The sequence below is a fragment of the Geotrypetes seraphini genome, chromosome 4, assembly GCF_902459505.1.
Source record: "Geotrypetes seraphini chromosome 4, aGeoSer1.1, whole genome shotgun sequence".
NCBI lineage: Eukaryota > Metazoa > Chordata > Amphibia > Gymnophiona > Dermophiidae > Geotrypetes > Geotrypetes seraphini.
The window spans coordinates 268,361,928-268,384,354 of NC_047087.1; the positions used below are offsets into that span (position 1 = coordinate 268,361,928).

The 22,427-nt window shown below is 41.8% G+C and overlaps 1 protein-coding gene across 20 annotated transcripts in view; it reads right to left on the reverse strand.

The window, feature by feature from the left end:
• JAKMIP3 (Janus kinase and microtubule interacting protein 3) overlaps nucleotides 1-22,427 on the reverse strand; it is a 308,083-nt gene that overhangs the window by 221,826 nt on the left and 63,830 nt on the right. For all 20 annotated transcript variants that reach the window (XM_033940792.1, XM_033940782.1, XM_033940781.1 and 17 more), the window contains one exon: nucleotides 16,655-16,898. In XM_033940792.1, the coding sequence (XP_033796683.1) occupies nucleotides 16,655-16,789 (135 nt within the window). In that variant the 5' untranslated portion in view covers nucleotides 16,790-16,898. The remainder of the gene's footprint in view (nucleotides 1-16,654; nucleotides 16,899-22,427) is intronic.

Consider the following 22,427-nt stretch of genomic DNA (forward strand, 5'->3'; position numbering starts at 1 on the left):
TCGACATTATTGGAATCTCTGAAACATGGTGGAATGAGGAAAGCAAATGGGATACAGCACTACCGGGATACAAGCTCTATCGCCAGGACAGAACAGGACAAAAAGGAGGTGGAATAGCCCTATACATAAAAGAAGGCATACAATCCACACAAATGGACACAGCAGAGACGGCCAGCAAGCCGGAATCTCTATGGGTTAAAATACCGGGAAGGAAAGGGCCTGAAATAAAGATGGGCCTATTTTATCGCCCACCGGGGCAAACCAGAGATATCGATGAGGAAATGGAAGCCGAGATGAAGCGTGAATGCAAAAGCGGCAACACGGTTATTATGGGAGACTTCAACTACCCTGGGATAGACTGGAGGCTTGGAAGCTCGAAATGCGCTAGGGAGACAAAATTCCTGGAAGCTACACAGGATTGTTTCATGGAACAGCTTGTTAGAGAACCGACGAGAGGAAATGCCACTCTGGATCTAATCCTAAATGGGTTAAGGGGACCTGCAAAGGAAGTAGAAGTAGTGGGACCGTTGGGAAACAGCGATCATAATATGATCAAGTTCAAGGTTGAGGTAGGAGTGTCAAAAGGCAAGAGATCCATTGCGACAACTTTTAACTTCAGGAAAGGAAACTACGAAGCAATGAGGGAATTGGTAAGGAAGAAACTTAGGAACACTTCCAAAACATGGCTAACGGTAAATCATGCCTGGTCCTTCTTCAGGGACATGGTGAGCGAGGCGCAAAATCTGTATATCCCCAGATTCAGGAAGGGGTGTAAAAAGAATCGAACAAAAGACCCGGCGTGGATAACCAAAACAGTGAAGGAAGCGATAGGCAATAAGAAAAAATCATTCAAGAAATGGAAAAAGGACAAAACTGAGGGGAACTGGAAAGAGCACAAGAAGCATCAAAAAGAATGTCACCGTGAGGTTCAGAAAGCCAAAAGAGAGTATGAAGAGAGGCTAGCCAGGGGAGCAAGAAATTTCAAACCATTCTTCAGATATGTTAAAGGGAAGCAGCTGGCTAGAGAGGAAGTGGGACCGCTGGACGACGGAGACAGGAAGGGAGTGGTGAAGGAGGAGAAGGTAGTGGCAGAAAGGCTTAACATGTTCTTCTCATCTGTATTTACAAACGAAAACACGTCCAACATACCGGAACCTGAGCAATTCTTCAACGGAAGTCAGGCAGAAAAATTAACATCCATAGAAGTGAGCCTTGAGGACGTTCGTAGGCAGATAGAAAAACTAAAAACTGACAAATCCCCGGGTCCGGATGGCATACATCCAAGGGTTCTGAAGGAATTAAAGGAGGAGATAGCGGAACTACTGCAGCAAATTTGCAACTTATCCCTGAAAACAGGCGAGATCCCGGAAGATTGGAAGATAGCCAACGTTACGCCCATCTTTAAAAAGGGATCAAGAGGTGACCCGGGAAACTACAGGCCGGTGAGCCTGACTTCGGTTCTGGGGAAAATGGCAGAAGCACTGATAAAAGAAAACATCGATCAACATTTTGAAAAAAATGAACTTCTGATAACCAGCCAGCATGGTTTCTGCAAGGGAAGATCGTGCCTAACGAACCTATTGCACTTCTTCGAAGGGATCAACAAACGGATGGACAAAGGAGACCCCATAGACATCATATATCTAGATTTCCAAAAAGCCTTTGACAAGGTGCCCCATGAACGTCTACTCCGGAAACTGAAGAACCATGGGGTGGAAGGAGACGTACATAGATGGATCAGAAACTGGTTGGAGGGTAGAAAACAAAGGGTAGGAGTGAAGGGTCACTACTCCGACTGGAGGAGGGTCACGAGTGGTGTCCCGCAGGGCTCGGTGCTCGGGCCGCTGTTATTTAATATCTTCATAAATGATCTAGAAACAGGAACGAAGTGCGAGATAATAAAATTTGCGGATGACACCAAACTATTTAATGGAGCTCGGACTACAGAGGACTGCGAAAAGTTGCAAAGGGACTTGAACAAATTAGAAGAATGGGCGGCGAAATGGCAGATGAAGTTCAACATTGAAAAATGTAAAGTATTACATGTGGGGAGCAGAAACTCGAGGTACAACTATACAATGGGAGGGATGTTATTGAATAAGAGTACCCAGGAAAGGGACTTGGGGGTAATGGTGGACATGACAATGAAGCCGTCGGCACAGTGTGCAGCGGCCGCTAAGAGAGCGAATAGAATGCTTGGTATAATCAAAAAGGGTATTACAGCCAGAACGAAAGAAGTTATCCTGCCGTTGTATCGGGCGATGGTGCGCCCGCATTTGGAGTACTGCGTCCAATATTGGTCGCCGTATCTTAAGAAGGATATGGCGTTAGTCGAGAGGGTTCAAAGGAGAGCAACACGTCTGATAATAGGTATGGAAAACCTGTCATATTCTGAGAGATTGGAGAAGCTGGGTCTCTTTTCCCTGGAGAAGAGGAGACTTAGAGGGGATATGATAGAGACTTACAAGATCATGAAGGGCATAGAGAGAGTAGAGAGGGACAGATTCTTCGAACTTTCGAAAAATAAGAGAACAAGAGGGTATTCGGAAAAGTTGAAAGGGGACAGATTCAAAACAAATGCTAGGAAGTTCTTCTTTACCCAACGTGTGGTGGACACCTGGAATGCGCTTCCAGAGGACGTTATAAGGCAGAGTACGGTACTGGGGTTCAAGAAAGGATTGGACAAATTCCTACTGGAAATGGGGATAGAGGGGTATAGATAGAAGATTACTGCATAGGTCCTGGACCTGTTGGGCCGCCGCGTGAGCGGACTGCTGGGCACGATGGACCTCGGGTCTGACCCAGCAGAGGCATTTCTTATGGCATTTCTTATGTTCTTAGACACTTTAGAAAATTCAGCTATTTGAATAGCTAACAGCAGTTTTACTTATGATAAAGAAATCAAATTTGTTGATTAGACTGTGATTGCTGAGAGGTCATGAGAACCTCTTGGGAAACCCCAGCAAATGGAAGATTTGGAGGAGGGGTGGCGTTCTATCCTGTGAACTAAGTCTTCAGAAGAAGATAGTATCTGAAATCTAATTGCTTCTTTGTTGGACATTGAAGATATTAGAACTACCATGTTTCCCCAAAAATAAGACAGGGACATATATTGATTTGTGCTTCAAAAAAATGAACTACCCTTGACACTTGCCATGTTATACCTATCCCTCCCTCCCATCCCTTTGTGCACCAGAACACCACCAACCCTACCACCATGTTATACCTATCCCTCCCTCCCATCCCTTTGTGCACCGGAACACCACCGACCGCCTTTGAAACCTCAAACAAGCTGCTTCGCGGCTTTCCCCGCTGGGGCCTTCCCTCTGCCGCATCACTGATGTCTACCTCAAAATGAAAGGCGCCTACTGAGTTAGGCACCTACCAGCTAATTAATTTTTTTTACTTTGTTTTTAATTGTATTTTCAATTATCAGCACTGATTAGCAATTTAAAAAAATTAAGTCACGTGCCTAGATCAGTTAGGCATGCTGATCTAGGCACCTAATTTTAAGCACCTTTTATAGAGTCAGGGCCACAATGCATAAACACAAGGGGTGTTCAAATGGAAGGGGCATAGGTGGAGCTGCTGCTACTTACATGCATAAATTACTGAATAATCTAAGTTACACATGCCCTTGCTGCAGTTGTGACTGCAGTTATGCCAGATCTGTGGGATGTAAATGTTAGGGACACTGATGCTGGCTTATACTAGTATTCTATAATGGAATCCAGAACTCCAGATGCTGTTGTAGAATAGCTTCTCATTGAGCAAGGGCGGCCAGTTATAGACTTGTCCACTTAACTGCCAAATCCCTTCTGTCTTGCTGCGCCGTCTGGCAGTGTTCAAGGCCCATTTAAAAGTCCACTTCTCTTAAAGTGCTTTCAACTCCTAACTCTTCTCACCTTGGGTTCTGCATTCCTAACCCTATTTGTCATGTCTGGCTGTTCAAGTTAGATTGTAAGCTCTTCAGGGCAGAGACTGTCTATAAATGTCTTAATGTACAGTGCTGCCTATGTCTTTCAGTGTTATATAAGTGATAAGTAGTAGTAGTAATTCTCTAAGGACTGCACCACCATTTAGGTACCATGACAGTACATGATTAACCAAAATGGTGACATATGTGTGAACATAGATGTCTAAATACCAACATTCCAGCAACTTGTTATTCCATTAAATGGCACCTTAATATGAAGTTAGGTATGCACATAGGTGGACTCTGAATGGAGTGTGGGCGGTGTGCACAGTTATACACCTAAATTAGAAAATACTGTAAATAACACACATTTTTTTTTAGCAATCTAAGCATAGAAATTTACTGTAGATCTGCCCTATGGCGTACAGAGGCAGGGCATAGGCTTAAGCTAAAACCTGTTTTGATTATCAGTACTTGGACGATCTGTCTTTTTGATCATCCAAGTGCTCACTTAGGCGGTTTTTTTAACGTTTTTGAAAATTTATTATGAGCCCCTTAGTCCAGTGCGTTTCCAGTTTTTGCATCCCATTGGAAAAATATGTTCTGTAAAACTCTGCAAAATACTCATTGATAACAACTTCTTTCAATTAAATTTTCTTCCACCGAGACAAATTTTAAGTTCAGCAATAGGAAAAAGTCAGATGGGGGTCGCTTGCGGAATAGGAAAGATGAGGAGTCAATTTGAAGTCCAATTCATGCAATTTTGCCATTATGATGGTTGATGTGTGGGATAACTTGTCCTGGTGAAAGAGCGCTTTTTTGTGTGCCAATCTTGGCCGTTTTTCTTTCAACTCACCTTTCAAATGGTCCAATAATACTGTAGAATAGGCTCTTGTTATTGTTTTACCCTTTTTCAAATAATCAATCAGGATTATTCCTTGGGAATCAAAAAAAACCAGTTGACAACAGCTTACAAAATGGTCTTCACCTTCTCTGTCATACTTTTAACAGTCATTGTCCATTGCTTTGACTGCTGCTTTAACTCAGGTATGCAGTGGTAGATCCAAGTTTTGTCCCCAGTCATGAATCAACACAAAAATTCCAATGGATTGTGATTAAGCATTGCATCGAAATGTTCTTTCACGTGCATTTCTGGTCGATAGTCAACAATCGCAGCACCCATCATGCACACAGCTTTTCCATGTGCAATTTTTAAGAACATAAGAATAGCCTTACTGGGTCAGACCAATGGTCCATCAAGCCCAGCATCCCGTTCTCATTGTGGCCAATACATGTTACTAGTACCTGGCCAAAACCCAAGGAGTAGCAATATTCCATGCTACCGATCCAGGGCAAGAAGTGGCTTCCCCCATGTCTTTCTCAATAACAAACTATGGAATTTTCCTCCAGGAAATTGTCCAAACCTTTCTTATAGTGTGCACTCATTCACATGAAATGTCTACAGTCTCAACAACCTCGTGCACTTTCATTCAGTGGTCTTCCAAAAAGATACGATGGGTTTTTTTCAATCATGTTCTTCGTCGTAACCTCAACAGTGACAAAGCCCATTCAAGTTTTATGGACTTCGTCACATTTGCCACACAGGAATCACTAGCACGGCTTTATAGACAGAGCCCTATCACTTGAATGTTTTAATATACAGTACTGCATACATCTAGCAGTGCTAAAGAAATGATTAGTAGTAGTAGTAGTAGTAGTAGCAGCCCTATATCTTTATTTTGATTTGACAGCTAACCCAAAATCCATCTTAAAGGCAATAGGGGGAGATGAAAAGTTCTCAGCCCAACCAAGAAGGGAATGATGTGGAGCAATGAAACTTACAAGATATTCCACCCCTAAGTTCAACATACTTAATAATTTTAATAATAATAATTTATTTTTGTATACCGCTATACCAGAAAAGGTTCAAAGCGGTTCACAACAAGATAAAATACATACAATCAGTAAAATTAAAATAACATAATAAAAAAACAGTCCATTAGAATTGGAATACATCAATTAAGAATCAATTAAAATTTAAATGCATCAGTTAAGGAACAAAAGTGAGTTAAATAGTTGTAGTACTAAAATATATACATGTTATAGTACTAGGATATAGACATGTCGAACAGACGGGTCTTTAATGTTTTCCTAAAATCATAATAGGAAGTGGCCTATTCATATTCAGTTTGGCAGCCTGGAAGGAAAAAATTTTGTAGAAAAACTTCTTATATTGACAGGATTTTAAAGGGGGATAGTAGAATAGATTTATTCTACGTGTACTCTTGTTGAGAAGTGGGAAGCAACATAGTCTGGTAACATCCCAAAAACTGCTTTGTAGCAAATACAGGAAAACTTAAACCGTACCCTGGACTCTACTGGCAACCAGTGAAGTTTTTTATAGAAGGGGGTAATATGCTCCTATTTTTTTAGTCCAAAGATGAGGCAAACAGCAGTATTCTGGATCAGTCTAAGTTTGTGTCTGAAGTTTCTGTAACCCTTCCAAAAAATACTCTGAGGTCTGGTCACTGAAATACTGCACCATTGCTGCAATCACCTCCGAATCACTGAAAAATTGCCACCCTTTCAAACTCTTTAAGGTTTGGAAACAGAAAATAGATGGAGCAAGATCTGGTGAGCAGGGTGGATGGTCTATGTACTGAAACTCCAACTTCGTGAAAACATCCATCGTTTTGCCAGCCTTGTGAGCAGGTGCATTGCTTTGCAAAAAGAGAACTCCCTTCTGCAGAGTCCCTCTCTTTTTGTCTATCAGTGCCTCTTTTAATTGGCACAGCAAGTTACAGAAGTAATCTGCATTAACTGTTTGGCCCCTTGGAAGATTGTCAGTCATTACAACACCTTCTTGATCCCAACACACTGTGGCCATGACTTTTCCTGCTGACTTTTGGGTCTTGAATTTCCTTGGGCTTGGAGAACCTGAGTGCTGCCCATTACATGGACTGTTGTTTTGTCTCAGGATCATAGCAGTATAACCATGTTTAATCAACAGTAATTAGTCATTCCAAAATTTGACATCAGCTTGCTGAAAATGCTGTAAAATCAACTTGGAAATGTCCACTTGATGTCATTTCTCATCAGCATTCAAACATTTGGGTGTCCACTTGTCTGACAGCTTTTGCATACCCAGCTGCTCATGGATTATACACCCAACACGTTCCTTGGATATCTGAAGTGTCCAGTACAATTGATTTAGTTGATATTTGATGATCTGCCAAAATTAGATCATGCACAAGGCAAAAACTCCAAAAATGCTGCCAAAGACCTATACTAGAAACTACAAAAAGGCAGAAATAGTCAAGGTTCAGAGAGTGATCGCTCAGAGTAAAAAACTACACACCTAACAAATCACCACTGAGAAAAAGTGAGATAAATATGATATAGGGTGCCCTCAGTGTGGGGAAGCAGCGACGGGAGACAAGGCTCTAACGCTTAAAAGCACCAGGTGGAGGTAATATACCCACACCCGCACACCATCATCGGGCACCCAGAAGTGTGCAATAAATCAAAAGTGCTAAACCACAACTTAGTAAAACACAAAGTCAATCAAAGTGTGTGTACAGTAATAAACCACTGAGCGACCACTCACTGAATCCCCCAGCCAACTCCCCAACAAAAATAAAAATAAATAGAAACGCGGACTTAGCTGAAGGATAGAAACATCCCTGGGGCTCAAAAATCAGGACCTCACAGGCTACCAGGTTCAACCAGCCTGGTTTCGGGATCAAACCCTTCTTCAGGAACCGATGATCACACAATGGGAGTCCAAGTCAGCTAGAGGGTGGACATGAACAACAATTTCAGGAGTTGACACTGTTTGAGACCTCCTAGACCTTGCTGCATCTTCGGTCTCAAAATCTCTATGCTGAAAGTTTGCATATCACTTCTTCACTGTGGAGTATGATGGGTATTTGTCACTCAATGTTTGCATCATGCATTCTTGGTTTCCTTTGGAGTTTTCTTCTGCAGGAATAGGAACTTCATGATGGCTTGAAAATTCTACACTTTTCATTGACATGGTTCAATCAATGATCTGAAACCATGTCAAAACATAGCTTTACAATTCTGCAAGTTGGCACTCTGCAAAATATAACAATACTCTTTTCAGGTACAGTGGTAAAAGAACACTCAGAATTTAGGAAGTTGGTTGGGCTGAGAACTATTCAGCAACCCCCTTGTATTTGGTGCCATAGCCACTATATAAAGAAGCGGATGAATTACTGGGTCAGACCAATAGACCATCTAGCCCAGTATCCCATCTTCACAGTGGCCAATTCAGGTCACCAGTACCTGGCAAAAACCCAAATAGTAGCAACAATCCATGCCACTGATACAGGGCATGCAGTGGCTACCTCCATGTCTGTCTCAATAACAGACTATGGACTTTTCCTCCAGGAAATTCTAACTGCTCTTACCACAATCTCTGGCAGCACGTTCCAGAGCTTAACTATTCTCTGAGTGAAAAAAAATATTTCTTCCTATTGGTTTTAAAAGTATTTCCCTGTAACATCATTGAGTGTCCCTTGAACCACTTGTGCCCATTCTACACCATCAGGATTTTATAGACGTCAATCATATCTCTCCTCAGGTTATCCTTTTTGTCCTATCAGCAGAATTGTCCATCTAGATAGGACTGCTGAGTATTTATCCTCAATTTAAATGGATAGTTAAGGCTGCTATTTGTGCTGAATATCACTGTTATCCAGTAAAATTGTGGCTCCAGTTCAGAATGGCCTTGGTGCCCTCCTCCTTCTGGATCTGAACAAATACATTTTGGCAGGAAATCAAATTATCCAGGCAAAATTCATGCACTGAACTTGGTCTACAATAAAACAGAAATCTCCAAACATTAATAATATGTATTTCTGCATGGTTCAGGAAATGCAGTGTTTATTTACTTTTAATGACTGCCTTGGGCTGAAAAAAACACTTTCCTAGTAACTCAATTATGGCTGGTGTTTTGAATAGCAATAAGGAAGAGCTGTATAGCACATAATCAAGGCAAGTGGAAAAACATGCTGACCCAGCCCTTAAATGTCTAATTTAAAAGGTAGTTTTAGGTTAAGGGCTGAAAACAGCTAATGTTTTTGGATTCAGTTAATTACAAATGAGTTACATAGATGCAACATTCAGGAACCCTTGCAATTACTGTAATGGTCTCATAAATAGTAGACAGGGAATTTGCAGGAATTATTTAAACATTAAAGACATTTGTGTGGTCTGTCTTTGTACAGCATCAATTAGTGTTTGCCATCTAAAATATTTCCAGTGTTTTGTTTTTTTCAATATAATGAAGAAAACTGAAAAAAAAAGATCTATGATCTGACAGCATTTACTGCTATGCAAAGCATAAGAAATATCTAACTCAACCTAAAATACCAGACAAATTACATAAGGAATTATTGCTGAGAGTAGAGGAAGTAAAGGTAGTGGGACCGTTGGGAAACAGCGATCATAACATGATCAAGTTCAAGGTTGAGGTAAGAATACTGAAAGGAAAGAGAACCATAGCGACAACTTTCAACTTCAGGAAAGGAAACTACGAAGCAATGAGGGAAATGGTAAGGAAGAAACTTAGGAACACTTCCAAAAAATGGCAAACTGTAGAACATACCTGGTCTTTTCTCAAGAACACGGTGAGCGAGGCGCAAAATCTGTATATCCCCCAGATTCAGAAAGGGGTGCAAAAAGAGTCAAACAAAAGACCCGGCGTGGATAACTAAAATAGTGAAGGAAGCGATAGGCAATAAGAAAAATTCATTCAGGAAATGGAAAAAGGACAAAACTGAGGGGAACTAGAAAAAGCACAGGAAGTATCAAAAAGAATGTCATTGAGTGGTTTGAAAAGCCAAAAGAGTGTATGAAGAGAGGCTAACCAGGGAAGCACAAAATTTCAAACCGTTCTTTAGATATGTTAAAGGGAAGCAACCGGCTAGGGAGGAGGTGGGACCGCTGGACGACGGAGACAGGGAGTGGTGAAGGAGGAGAAAGAAGTGGCAGAAAGACCTAACATGTTCTTTTCGTCTGTATTTACAAACGAAGACACATCCAACATACCGGAACCTGAGCAATTCTTCAATGGAAATCATGCAGAAAAATTAACATCCATGGAAGTGAGCCTTGAAGATGTACGCAGGCAGATAGAAAAACTAAAAACTGACAAATTCCCAGGTCCGGACGGAATCCATCCAAGGGTTCTGAAGGAATTAAAGGCGGAGATAGCGGAACTACTGCAGCAAATTTGCAATCTATCCCTGAAAACAGGCATGATCCCGGAGGACTGGAAGATAGTTAACGTTACGCCCATCTTTAAAAAGGGATCAAGAGGTGACCTGGGAAATACAGACCGGTGAGTCTGACCTCGGTTCCGGGGAAAATGGCGGAAGCACTGATAAAAGAAAACATCGATGAACATTTTGAAAGTAACAAACTTCTGATAACCACCCAACATGGTTTCTGCAAGGGGAGATCGTGCCTAACGAACTTATTGCACTTCTTCGAAGGAATTAACAAACGGATGGACAAAGGAGACCCCATAGACATCATATATCTAGATTTCCAAAAAGCCTTTGACAAGGTGCCCCATGAACGCCTACTCCGGAAACTGAAGAACCATGGGGTGGAAGGAGACGTACATAGATGGATCAGAAACTGGTTAGCGGGTAGGAAACAGAGGGTAGGCGTGAAGGGCCACTACTCGGACTGGAGGAGGGTCACGAGTGGGGTCCCACAGGGCTTGGTGTTCGGGCCGCTGCTATTTAATATATTCATAAATGATCTAGAAACAGGGATGAAGTGTGAGATAATAAAATTTGCAGACGACACCAAACTATTTAGTGGAGCTCGGACTAAAGAGGACTGCGAAGAATTGCAAAGGGACTTGAACAAACTAGGGGAATGGGCGACGAGATGGCAGATGAAGTTCAACGTTGAGAAATGTAAAGTATTACATGTGGGAAACAGAAACCCGAGGTACAACTATGCGATGGGAGGGATGTTATTAAATGAGAGTACCCAAGAAAGGGACTGGGGGGTAATGGTGGTATAATCAAGGAGGGTATTACTATCAGAACGAAAGACGTTATCCTGCCATTGTATCGGGCGATGGTGCGTCCGCATCTGGAGTACTGCGTCCAATATTGGTCACCGTACCTTAAGAAGGACATGGAGTTACTTGAGAGGGTTCAGAGGAGAGCGACACATCTGATAAAGGGGATGGAAAACCTTTTATACGCTGAGAGATTGGAGAAACTGGGTCTCTTTTCCCTGGAGAAGAAGAGACTTAGAGGGGATATGATAGAAACTTATAAGATCATGAAGGGCATAGAGAGAGTAGAGAGGGACAGATTCTTCAAAATTTCTAATAAAAGAACAAGAGGGCATTCAGAAAAGTTGAAAGGGGACAGATTCAAAACGAATGCTAGGAAATTCTTCTTTATCCTAATTGCGTGTGGTGGACACCTTGGAATGTGCTTCCAGACAGCGTAATAGAGCAGAGTATGGTACTGGGGTTCAAGAAAGGATTGGACAATTTCCTGCTGGAAAAGGGGATAGAGGGGTATAGATGGAGGATTACTGCACAGGTCCTGGATCTGTTGGGCCACCGCGTGAGCGGACTGCTGGGCACGATGGACCTCAGGTCTGACCCAGCAGAGGCATTGCTTATGTTCTTATTGCCTGGAGGTCTTTCAACTCCACTGTGTTATAAATGTGGGAAGGGAAGTCATACTTTGGGACATACATTTTGGTTTTGTCCCTTTATTCAGCACTTTTGGAAGAGAATAATATCTTATATGTCAGAAATAGTTGGAAGATTCTTGCGATGTTCTCCCACCCATTTTATTTTGGATTTACCAGAGGCTTTTGGACACTTACCCAAGGGGCATAAGGCACTGTGTAGGAAGATGAGTTTATTGGCAAAAAAATGTATTCTACAATATTGGACGATCCCTGATCCGCCAAAGTTTTGGCATTGGAGAAACCAGTTACATCAGTTGGCCATCTGGGAAGCTAGAGATGCTGGAAGGGCTAGGAAGCGAAAAATGCTGTTTTTGCAGATCTGGGATCCATATTTGCAACATTACATCCTAAAGGTAGAAGTGCGGTATTAAGTTGGGTATCCTAATTGCGTTTTTATTTGTTTAGCAGGATTGATGTTTTGATGAGATAGAGTAGAGAGTACCTTCGGGTGGTTAAGGAAAGGGTGGGTTTTGGGGAGGGGATGTAGACAGTATTATATGTGATTGTTACATTATTGTATTTGATGCATCATTATTGTATTTAGCATTTGTGTCTTTTACTGTATTTGATGTTGTTTGCATCAATAAAAATTGTTTAAACCTCAAACTTGGAATTGAAGGACTGAAATGCAATAATCTTGTGTTAAACATGGACCAAACTAAGTTGAAGCTCAGAATCAGTTTTGCTTTTCTGAGACAGCATTTAATGCCAGAGAGGTAAGCTTAACTGCCTCTCTCTACTAATCATTTAAACTACAGGTCCAAGTGAGTAGTTAGCTGACACATACGAGTGTGCAGAATTCATTGTTTATTAGGATTTTTTTATTAGGATTTTTATATACCGCCTATCAAGGTTATCTAAGTGGTTTTTACAAGCATTTTTCCCTCTCTGTCCCAGTGGGCTCACAATCTATCTAACGTACCGGGGGCTATGGAGGATTAAGTGACTTGCCCAGGATCACAAGGAGCAGCACGGGGTTTGAACCCATAACCCCAGGGTGCTGAGGCTGTAGATCCAACCACTGCGCCACACACTCCTCCAGTTCTGCTCACTCTCTTCCCTTTCAACGCTAAGCTCCTCTGGCAAGATGAGGAGGAAATGAACCACTTCATAGTAGGTCACTTTCTCCTCCTTTGCTAGGTTAGTTCTGAATGTTTATGTGAAGCACCTGCAGAGGAGGGGAAGAGAGAGTGAGCAGAGCTACTGACGTGGCTGAAAATGAGAAGGGGCCAGAAAAAAAAGGTGAGTGTGTAATGGAAGCTTGGGGGCAAAGTAGAGTGGTAAATCATGTGCTGGGGATGGGGATTGGGGGTAGAATAAAGAGGTGAATGTCACATGGGGGGATTAGGGGCAGATAAAAGGGTTGAGTGTGCCATGGGGGTTTGAGAGCAGACAAAAGAGGTGAATGTACCATGAAAGGTTGGAGGGGGCAGCATAAAAGTATGAATATGCCATGGAGATGGGAGCAGCAAGCTGAAGGCTTGCCATGGAGGATGGAGAGGGGAGGAAAGATACAGTGATAACTGGGGAACTGAGGAGAAAGAATGAGCAGTCAGGGTATTGCATGTGGGAGAAGACTTTAGGGGCAACTTGAATGACTCTAATCACGCTTGTGCATCCTCTGTAATCTGCTAGAGAAGTTACAGTGTGATAAAATTCAAGGCTTTTACTGAAGGTTACTGGCTCCTGTGATATAAGCATAATAGTGCTTGTGAGTAGCTTCTCAAGCACTGTTATTTCACTTTCCTGGGAGCACTAGGCTGCAAAGCCATAACCCGCTACTCTCAGGCCACATCTTCAAAGGACTGAGAATTTTTATTTTAAGGTCCCCCCTGAGTCTTCCCCCCAAGTAAAGACCCCTTTCCATAGTCTCTTCTCCCATTTAAGCCCCCTTTAATAAATGTTTCCCCTCTAAGTCTAGTTTCTCCTACCTGGAAGTACCCCCTCCACTGGAAGACCCCACCCAAGCCATGAGTATTCCACCTGTAAACCTTCCTCCCCTACTCCATCCTCCTGAAAGAGGACCATGCCTGTCTTTAAATATTTATGGTCCCTACTGGGCTCAGACAGGAGCAATCAACAGTTTTTCCTGCCCTAGCTGGTATCAGGTTCAAATTGGTACTGGCCACACCCAGTGATAGTCTTATGCTACTACCACTAGGGGGCCATGTTCTCATATAGCCCTCATGGCCTGAGATAGAATTTGTTTTTTTTTTGTTTTTTTAAAGGTACAGCCAGCTAGGTGCAACAACATGGCTGACAAAAATCCCCATGTCTTGCCAGACAGAGCAAATTGAGTTACATAGACAGGGTAGCAGGGATCTGTGTGCACTTCCTCACCTCTCTTTCTTTTTTCCCTAAGGCCGTCATCATAAGCATGTTCAAAGCAACTTAGCTGTGGAAGTAGCACTCCCTGCAGTTGATGAAAGGCATTATGGATCAGCATCGGGAAGTGTTGACTTATGAGCTGAGAATGTGCTCACACTAGACTTTAGGCAAAAGAGGAGTGTTGGAGAGTGGCAAATAATTTTGGGTCAGTAGGGTGACTCTATAGCTGATTTGCCTAGCACAGTGTCTCTGGCAGAAACAGAGAAGATGACGGAATGCGATTATTCATTCTGAAATTCTCTAACAACCCTTTTTTTTTTAATTTTTTTTTTTTTTAGTATCTTACTAACGTTTTATGGACCTATGTTTCTCAAGCTGTTCCTGGAGTACTCCCTAGTCAGTTTAGTTTCAGGATATCCATAATGAAATGCATGAAAATGTTTTTCATCCACTCATGGAGAGTGTGGCACAGTGGTTAAAGCTATAGTCTCAGCACCCCGAGGTTGTGAGTTCATACCCACGCTGCTCCTTGGGACCCTGGGCAAGTCACTTAATTCTCTCACTGCTCTAGGTACATTAGATAGATTGTGAGCCCACCAGGACAGACAAGGAAAAATACTTGAGTACCTGAATAAATTAATGTAAACCATTCTGAGCTCCCCTGGGAGAACGGTATGGAAAATTGAATAAATAAATAAATTATGGATATCCTGAAAACTAGACTGACTTGAGAATCACTGATATATACTATTTGCAGAGTCACTTCACTGGGTATTCAGGTAGTGTAATTTAAAATGCAATCATCAGCAATACTTAGACTCTAGTGATCCATTACCTATATAAATAAATTTTGCATGACATTTAGTGGCCATTTACCGATTCTGTTAGACATGCAGTGATATATGGAACTTTAGCTAATAGTCCGTTCTTTAAATTCAATACTCATTTAAGAGAAATAAACATGTTTGTTGGTAATGTTAGAAAAGGACAACAAATCTCACAGAGATATGCATTCTTTCTGGTCACAGAATTGGTTCACAGAAATTTTAATTGAGCAGATAAAATTGGTGCTGAAAACATTTGATGAAAAAGTAAGTCATATTCTGTTCAGCTCAAATACTTACAGAATATCAAACCGTTATAATAACAGCAAAGGTAAATTCTTGTGTTGAGATGCACTAATACTGGCTTTTAAAAAGCCGTGGTAGTGGTTTCTACTATTGGCCGGTGAGGTAAATGCTCTGAAGCTCATAGAATTCCTATGAACGTCGAAGCATTTACCTCGCCGGCCTGCAGATTTGGAAACTAACTACAATCTTGACGTATTCTTAAACAACCAGACCCTTGAGAAAGGCTTTGTTAGCCGAAACATGGCCCATGTCAGGTCTGTTAGTTTCTTATACGGTTGATGTGGACATTATCTTATCATTGATTGAAGAAATAAAGGAAAGTCAAGAACATTGTGCTTTGTCCACAGTTTGTTTCGTTGTTGGACTTTTCAACTAGGTGACATATTTATAAAAATTACCCTCATAGTTACTAAACAGCTGCCATTTACCGTATTTTCATGCATATAACGCGCGCGTTATACACGATTTTACAAACCGTGCATAACCTTGCGCGCTATATAAATTTTTTTTATATAGTTTCCACCCCGCCCGACGCCCGATTCATCATCCGGAAGGACCGCTCGCACCCCCACTGCTCGCACTCCCACCCCGATGGACCGCTCGCACTCCCACCCGAAGAACCGCTCGCACCCCCACAGCCTCCCCCCCTCCCCCATGGAGAAGCTGTCTACCTTGTTTCCGGATGCCAGTGAGCCCAGCTGCTTCCTCTGCCGGCGGTCCTGCCCCTTCTCTGAGCCCTGCTGCGCTGCTTCCTCTTCCGGCGGTCCCACACTTTCTCTGACGTCAGGTGGGAGTGCGAGCGGTCCATCGGGGTGGGAGCGCGAGCGGTGGGGGTGCGAGTGGTCCTTCCGGATGATGAATCGGGCATCGGGGGGGGCATCAGGCTTTCAGGGTGGGGACAGGACTTCATGGGGGAGAGGAGAGTCGGGGTGGCCGAAAGTAGAGTCGGGGTGGCCAGAGGAGAGTCGGGGCAGCCAGAGGAGAGTCGGGGCGGCATGCGCGGTATACCCGTGAGCGCGGTATATAAAAATTTCTTTACATAAATTTGTGTTTCCCGCGCGCTATACCCGTGTGCGCGTTTTACACAGGTGCGCGTTATCTACGTGAAAATACGGTACTAAGGATTCCTTTTACAAAGCTGCATTAAGTCACCAAGGTGTCACACAGTAAGTTAGCAATCTGCGTGTACAAACCACGTCTTAGCCTGTTTTTCATGTGCCATGTGTGTGTTAGGGCTTAACATCCTTTAAACAAAGGGCCCCAATATTTGTTGTTTCTGCAGACATCAAAATAATACAATGCAAAAATGGCTTTTCTTTCATACAGAATATGTCCCCTTTGTCAAAGCCAAAATATTTCAATATTACTGCCAATGAAAAATTCATAAGAACTTAAGAACTGCTCTGCTATTTACCAAATAAGACTTGGTTCTCTGTTCTGCATCTTTCAAAACCTGTCCAAATAACTTGGAAATCAATTTGAAAATTAATTAAATAGTAAAAAAAAAAATAGAGATGCACACCTTACTCTTTTCTTGCTGGAGCTCGATTTGAATGTCTGTCAGTTTGGCCCGGAGTTCTTCATTGGCAGCTTGCAAAACAGCTAATGCATCAGGTTTTTCTCCCTTAGCTCGGCTGCTGGCACCCTTCTTTGACATTGTGAGAGGATATGACCGGGAGGATGAAGTCCCAAGCAGAGAGAACCTCCCAGTCCCAGGCTTGGGGCTCCTCTTTTCTGTTTCCTTTGTCCTACATTTTCTTGCTCACCTAAAAAAAAAAAAATCATAAAAGATCTCATATATTTTTTTAAATATACAGAACATCATATTTGTAAAACCCATGTTTTATTCACCTGAGAAGTTTACAAGGCCTAAGTACAACTCCAGAAAAGAAATCGCTTCAAATTTTTAAAGAAATGCATATTATGAGCTCAAAAGATAGATAATTTAGCATTCAAAGCTGAAACAGCAGGAAGAATCTCTGATAACTGTTCAAGATGCATCCTGTGCTTCTACATTCTCTGAGTTTAATTTTTTCCATACAAAATCAACCATTCACAGCAAAATGGAAGGCATATCATTATGCTTCAATGAGACCAATGATTTTTCTCTTTTACAATAGAATAATAACGATAGCATAAAATAAGAACCCTACAGTATGTGTGTATATGGGTTAGCTAATGGCTTTTTGTATGTGCTGGGGGGGGGGAGGGAGAGGGCGTGTTATTGTTTTACTACTTGGGATCTTGCTAGGTACGTGTGACCTGGGTTGGCCACTGTTGGAAACAGGATATTGGGCTTGATGGACCTTTGGTCTGTCCCAGTATGACAATTCATATGTTCTTATTTGTCTCTCTATCAAACCCATGATTGGGTCATTCTTGGGTGAGCGCTAAGCAAATGAAAGGGTAAGAAATCAAGTAGACCTTTGTGAAAAAAAAACCCTGCAGTCTTTATTAATAGATAACACTCCTAGGATTCACACACATATGCCCGACGTGGCCATGTTTCACCAAATAATAATAATAATAATAATAACTTTATTCCAAATACAGCCATATCAGCATTCAAGTAGCACTTCTTATTTGATGTTACCTCCTTTTTTGGCATTTTGACTTTGCAGTGAGAACTAGGGATGCTCACCACAAAATAAATGTCCTTTTGTTGCATTTCCTGTGTCATTTGTGGATTTTTTTTGGTTTTATTCAGGAATGGGCTTTTTTGGGTTCAGGGTCAAAATCATCATTAGTATACGTTGATGGAAACTGGGGGGAGGGGGGCAGCCAAACAACAAAGAATCACAATAATACAGTTAACCTCCTACCAGCCCTAGCACCAGAATGAGCAGATTATCCTATTCCAAAACTGCCTTGAGCTTCTGGATTACTTAAAGCCGATATATACAAGACCGAATAACAGTTTGGCAATTTGTGTCAAAATGAATGAAAAGACAAAATAAATAATTTTGCAATTTAAGATGGAGATTATTATGATTTGAAGCTACAGTACAATTTCAGTTAACTGGTATTCAAATAACCAGCTCTCTCAACCAACCAGCAAAAAAATTGAAGGCAAAAAAAAAAAAAAGTCTCCCATGCTCCTCAGACAACATCCGAAGTGGTACTCTTGACTCAACACCCTCCTCCCTGCCTCCCTCCAACCCTAGAGGCATCAGCAGCATCCACAAATCACCCTCCCTCTCTTTAGCACCCAAAGCATCATGGCAGCCACAAATCTCTCTCTCTCCCTCCATTCCTGAAGCAGCAGACAGCTGGTTGTGACAATCCCCCTCCCACCATTCCCAAAGCAGCAGAGTCAGTCCTGACAACCCCCTCCCTCCTTCTCTCCCTCACTCACCTGAAGCAGTAGTGGCAGCTGGTGAGCAGGGGAAGTGCAGGTAGCTTCTGGCCAGCCCCGGCAGGGCCTTTTCTCTGAATCTTTCTCAATTCCTTTGGAAGGAAGTTCCATAACTGAAGTCCCATGACCATAAAGATCGAGTCCCTATACTTTTCCAATCTAAATTGTTTAAAATCTGGAATATCAAGTAGTGCCTGATTACTTGAACGAAGGGGACAACCTGGCATCTACATGGGTTCTGAGGATCCCAGAGTAAGCAGCGGATACCATGTACGAAGAACCTGCAGCTGAGCCTCAGAGGCCCTGAACCTCATGACAGCTAGCTTCTGAACAGTAAGTGTATCAGCATTTTTGTAAGGGATCTGCTAATCTGTTCAAGTAATTAAGTTAATCTGGGGGAAATATATTATGAAGATACAGCTTTTTGTCTGTTACTGTTTTCTTTTTATGTATGTTTATATGGAAACCATCTAGTTATAGACGGTATATAAATTTTAAAAATAAATAACTAACCTCTAATAAACTATGCTACACTGTTGCCTGTAATAGCAGGCATGTGGAATAAATACTGTGTTCCAATAGTAAGACTAAGGGGATAAGAAGATTTTGAACATTCTTTGACAATGTGGTTGGGAGAGATCATTATCAGAGATTTTGCTTATATTTACGCCTAATTCTATATATGGTGCTAAAAAATTGCACACCCAATTTGCGTATGATAATTAATTGCATAATGAGCCAATTAGCACGGATAATTGGGAACTAATAAATTAGCAGCACTAAATGGCAATAAATAAAACTTATGCATGAATCTTTTAGTTGCTATTCTACGAGATGTGCGCATAAATTTTTATGTATAGATCCAAAAAGAGAATGTAGTCAAGGGAGGGGAATAGGTGGGACAGGGTTGTTCCTGGAATTTGCATGCAAAATAACAGAATTGGGTAGATGTGCACCTAACTTAGGAGCGAGGATTTACATTAGGTTTCAGTTGGTGCAAAATCTCATACCCATAATTGGACACAGACCCAGTGCCAAAGGCTACTCTATAAACTTCGCACAATTTGGAGCGCCGTTTATAGAACAGCACTTAGTACTCATTTTTTTTCAGTGCCATATGCAGAATTGGGCAGTCAGATTTAGGGCTCCTTTAACTAAGCTACGATAGCATTTTTTAGCACGCGCTAAGTGCGCGCAGAATTGCCGCACACGCTAGACGCAAACACCAGCTTTGAGCAGGTGTTAGTTCTAGCTGCTTAGCGCGGGTTTAGCGTGCGCGGCAATTCTGCACACGCTAAAAACTCTATCGCAGCTTAGTAAAAGGAGCCCTTAGCAAATAGTTGGATCAGAACAACAATGGTAGAGTTGTCCAAGTTATTGACCGAAAGGATTTTAAAGAAGTCTGCTAGAACTTGTGGCAAGGCCGGTGCCGGGTTTTAACTTAGGCCCCGTTCACCGCTCTGCCACGGCCGACTTACACGTGCCTTCAAAATAAGTTAAAGGTCCTGCTGGCTTAAGAATAAAAAAACAACAAAATGGTCAGAATGAATAAAGTTCTTTTCCAAAGAGTGTCTCAATTTATTGGCCTTGAAACACTTCATTCATGGTAAATGTTACAGTTCCAAACAATATGCAAAAATAAATCAGGGCTTTCAATAATATAGCCCTCACCTTCTTGTCAGGTACAAATAGGTAAGTGTCACAGGCAATAACTGATAGCTCAGCTTCAATAGTCCCAATAACCGAGCAGGTAAAGAAAAAAACACATACAGCTCTCTTAATTGTTCAGCCTTAAATGAGTCTTTCAAAAGGTTGCTCCTTGGATTGAGCAACGCTGCAGAGACCTGGTTTGCAACCGGTCTGCCCCAACCAACTAAGCACACTGGTGGGGGGAAGGGAGTAGCTGAATCCACCTGAAATTAGCTTCAAATTAGCTTGCCAAAAAAATTGGCCCCACAAACCCAACCCGAGGATGGTTGGTGGATTCTCCCCGCTACTGCCTTTCACTCAATTGGCACAACAAGTCTCAAACAAACTGCAAAAAGGCAAACTCTCAAAAATTGTCCAATAACAGCAATCTTGCTTCAATGTCCCACAAAAACAGGCCCACTTGTAGCAGTGAGCTCAGCACTGCTCACTTAGCTGTACACTGGGATTTAGCAGGCATTCCAAACCACAAAAATCCCCTACTTTTCCAATATAGAAAAACCAATAAAGTAATGGCACTTAACTTTCGTCCATCACTGTATCTCCATATTTCATGGCAGTTTCCATAAATTCCATGGGTTCAGGATTGGAGAGTTGGCTGGCTTCAGGGACAGGAGCTGCCTCTGGCATTTCAACGTCCTGTCCTAGAGTTGGGTCAGGAGCCCGGTCCTGAGAGGATCCTTCCTGGTCAGAGCCAGGATAGACTGCCTTACTTCTCCTCAGGGCAGCCTCTAATGCATGCAGCTGACCACGCCCTAACCTGAAAGGGGGAAGGGCAGCTTGCTGCTTGCACTGGATTTTCTTTGGAGTTTTAATCATTGTTGGCAGCTGAGTACTACCTGTCCTAGGAGTTTGTTTCCTAGGCTGTTCCCTTAGGCGACACCCCTCCTGCTGCTCTGGGCTATTCTCATATTCTTCCTGCCCTCCCCAGGGCTCAGGAACTTGGTGTCTCAATTGCAAATCTGCTCCTAGCTGTGAACTAGAGTTTCTCCTGGTTAGCCCTTTTTATGATAAGGCTAGGGTTAGGAGAAGACTTGCCTGGAACAAGTTTAGCTTAAAGGCTAGGGTTGTGACAAACTGCCTATTTCAGCCTCCTGATATATGCTATACCCAGCCCTGCTCCTTAAACCAATAAATCTTGTTTATGGACTGGGTTCTCACTGTTTCCAAGTACACACTAGGCAATTGCACAGGAAAACACAAAAACCCAGGGTTTAAGTTTAAGTTTATTAAAATTTTTGATTAAACGCAAATCAGAACTTCTAAGCATTTTACAAATTGTATTAAAAAGGGGAAGACAAAACAGATGAATATCCAGTTAACAAAACTTGACCAATGTAAAGAAAGCAATAGGAAATAAGGGGGAGCTACACAATTAAAAGTAAAGAATACATAGAAGGTAAGCCACAAAAGGGAGGGAAACAATCAAGATTATTGAGCAACTCTTGTAATATTCAAGATCTTTTAAGAGTCAAATGCATCTTGGAAAAGGTAAGTCTTTAAATTTCCCTTAAATTTGTCTAGATTTTTTTCTACCAAGTCTATATATTCCAAGAGCCAAAGGAGAAAAGAGCCTCAGAAATAGATTATACATAAAAAGCTACTATGATAAGACTAAAGAAAACATCCAGAATCTGTTACCATTCTTAAATTTGGACACTTATTCCAATGAATAGAATAAATGAGTGAGAATTCACTATCCCATGTAGGGAAAGAAGCAACAGAAAACACTTTAAAGAACTAAGAACTGGATCAGCAAATGTTAGGAACCATACAGTGATCAAAACCAGATACATGAATGTCTATGGGGAGGTGAACTTAACCCTACAGGTAAGAGATTTTGGATGAAACTGTTCACAGCAAGCATTTTTAACCAAAAACCTGTAAAACCAACATATATAGGGGTTGATATTCAAAGTGATTTGACTGGCCAGAAGTATGTGGGGCTATCTGCTGCTATTCAACACTTAACCAGCTAGAAGGGCTGCTGTTAGACATGCTGGGGCCCAGGACAGAAATTAATAATAATAATATATTTCTTATATACCGCTATACCGCTATACCATAAGTTCAAAGTGGTTTACAAGTTACATACAATGAGAGTAAGAGATGTTTACAACAAGAAGAGATGTTTACAACAAGAAGTAAGAGATGTTTACAACAAGATACATACAATGAGTGTATGAGATGTAAGGGGAACAGAAAAAGTACTTTCTCGGATACAAATTGCAAA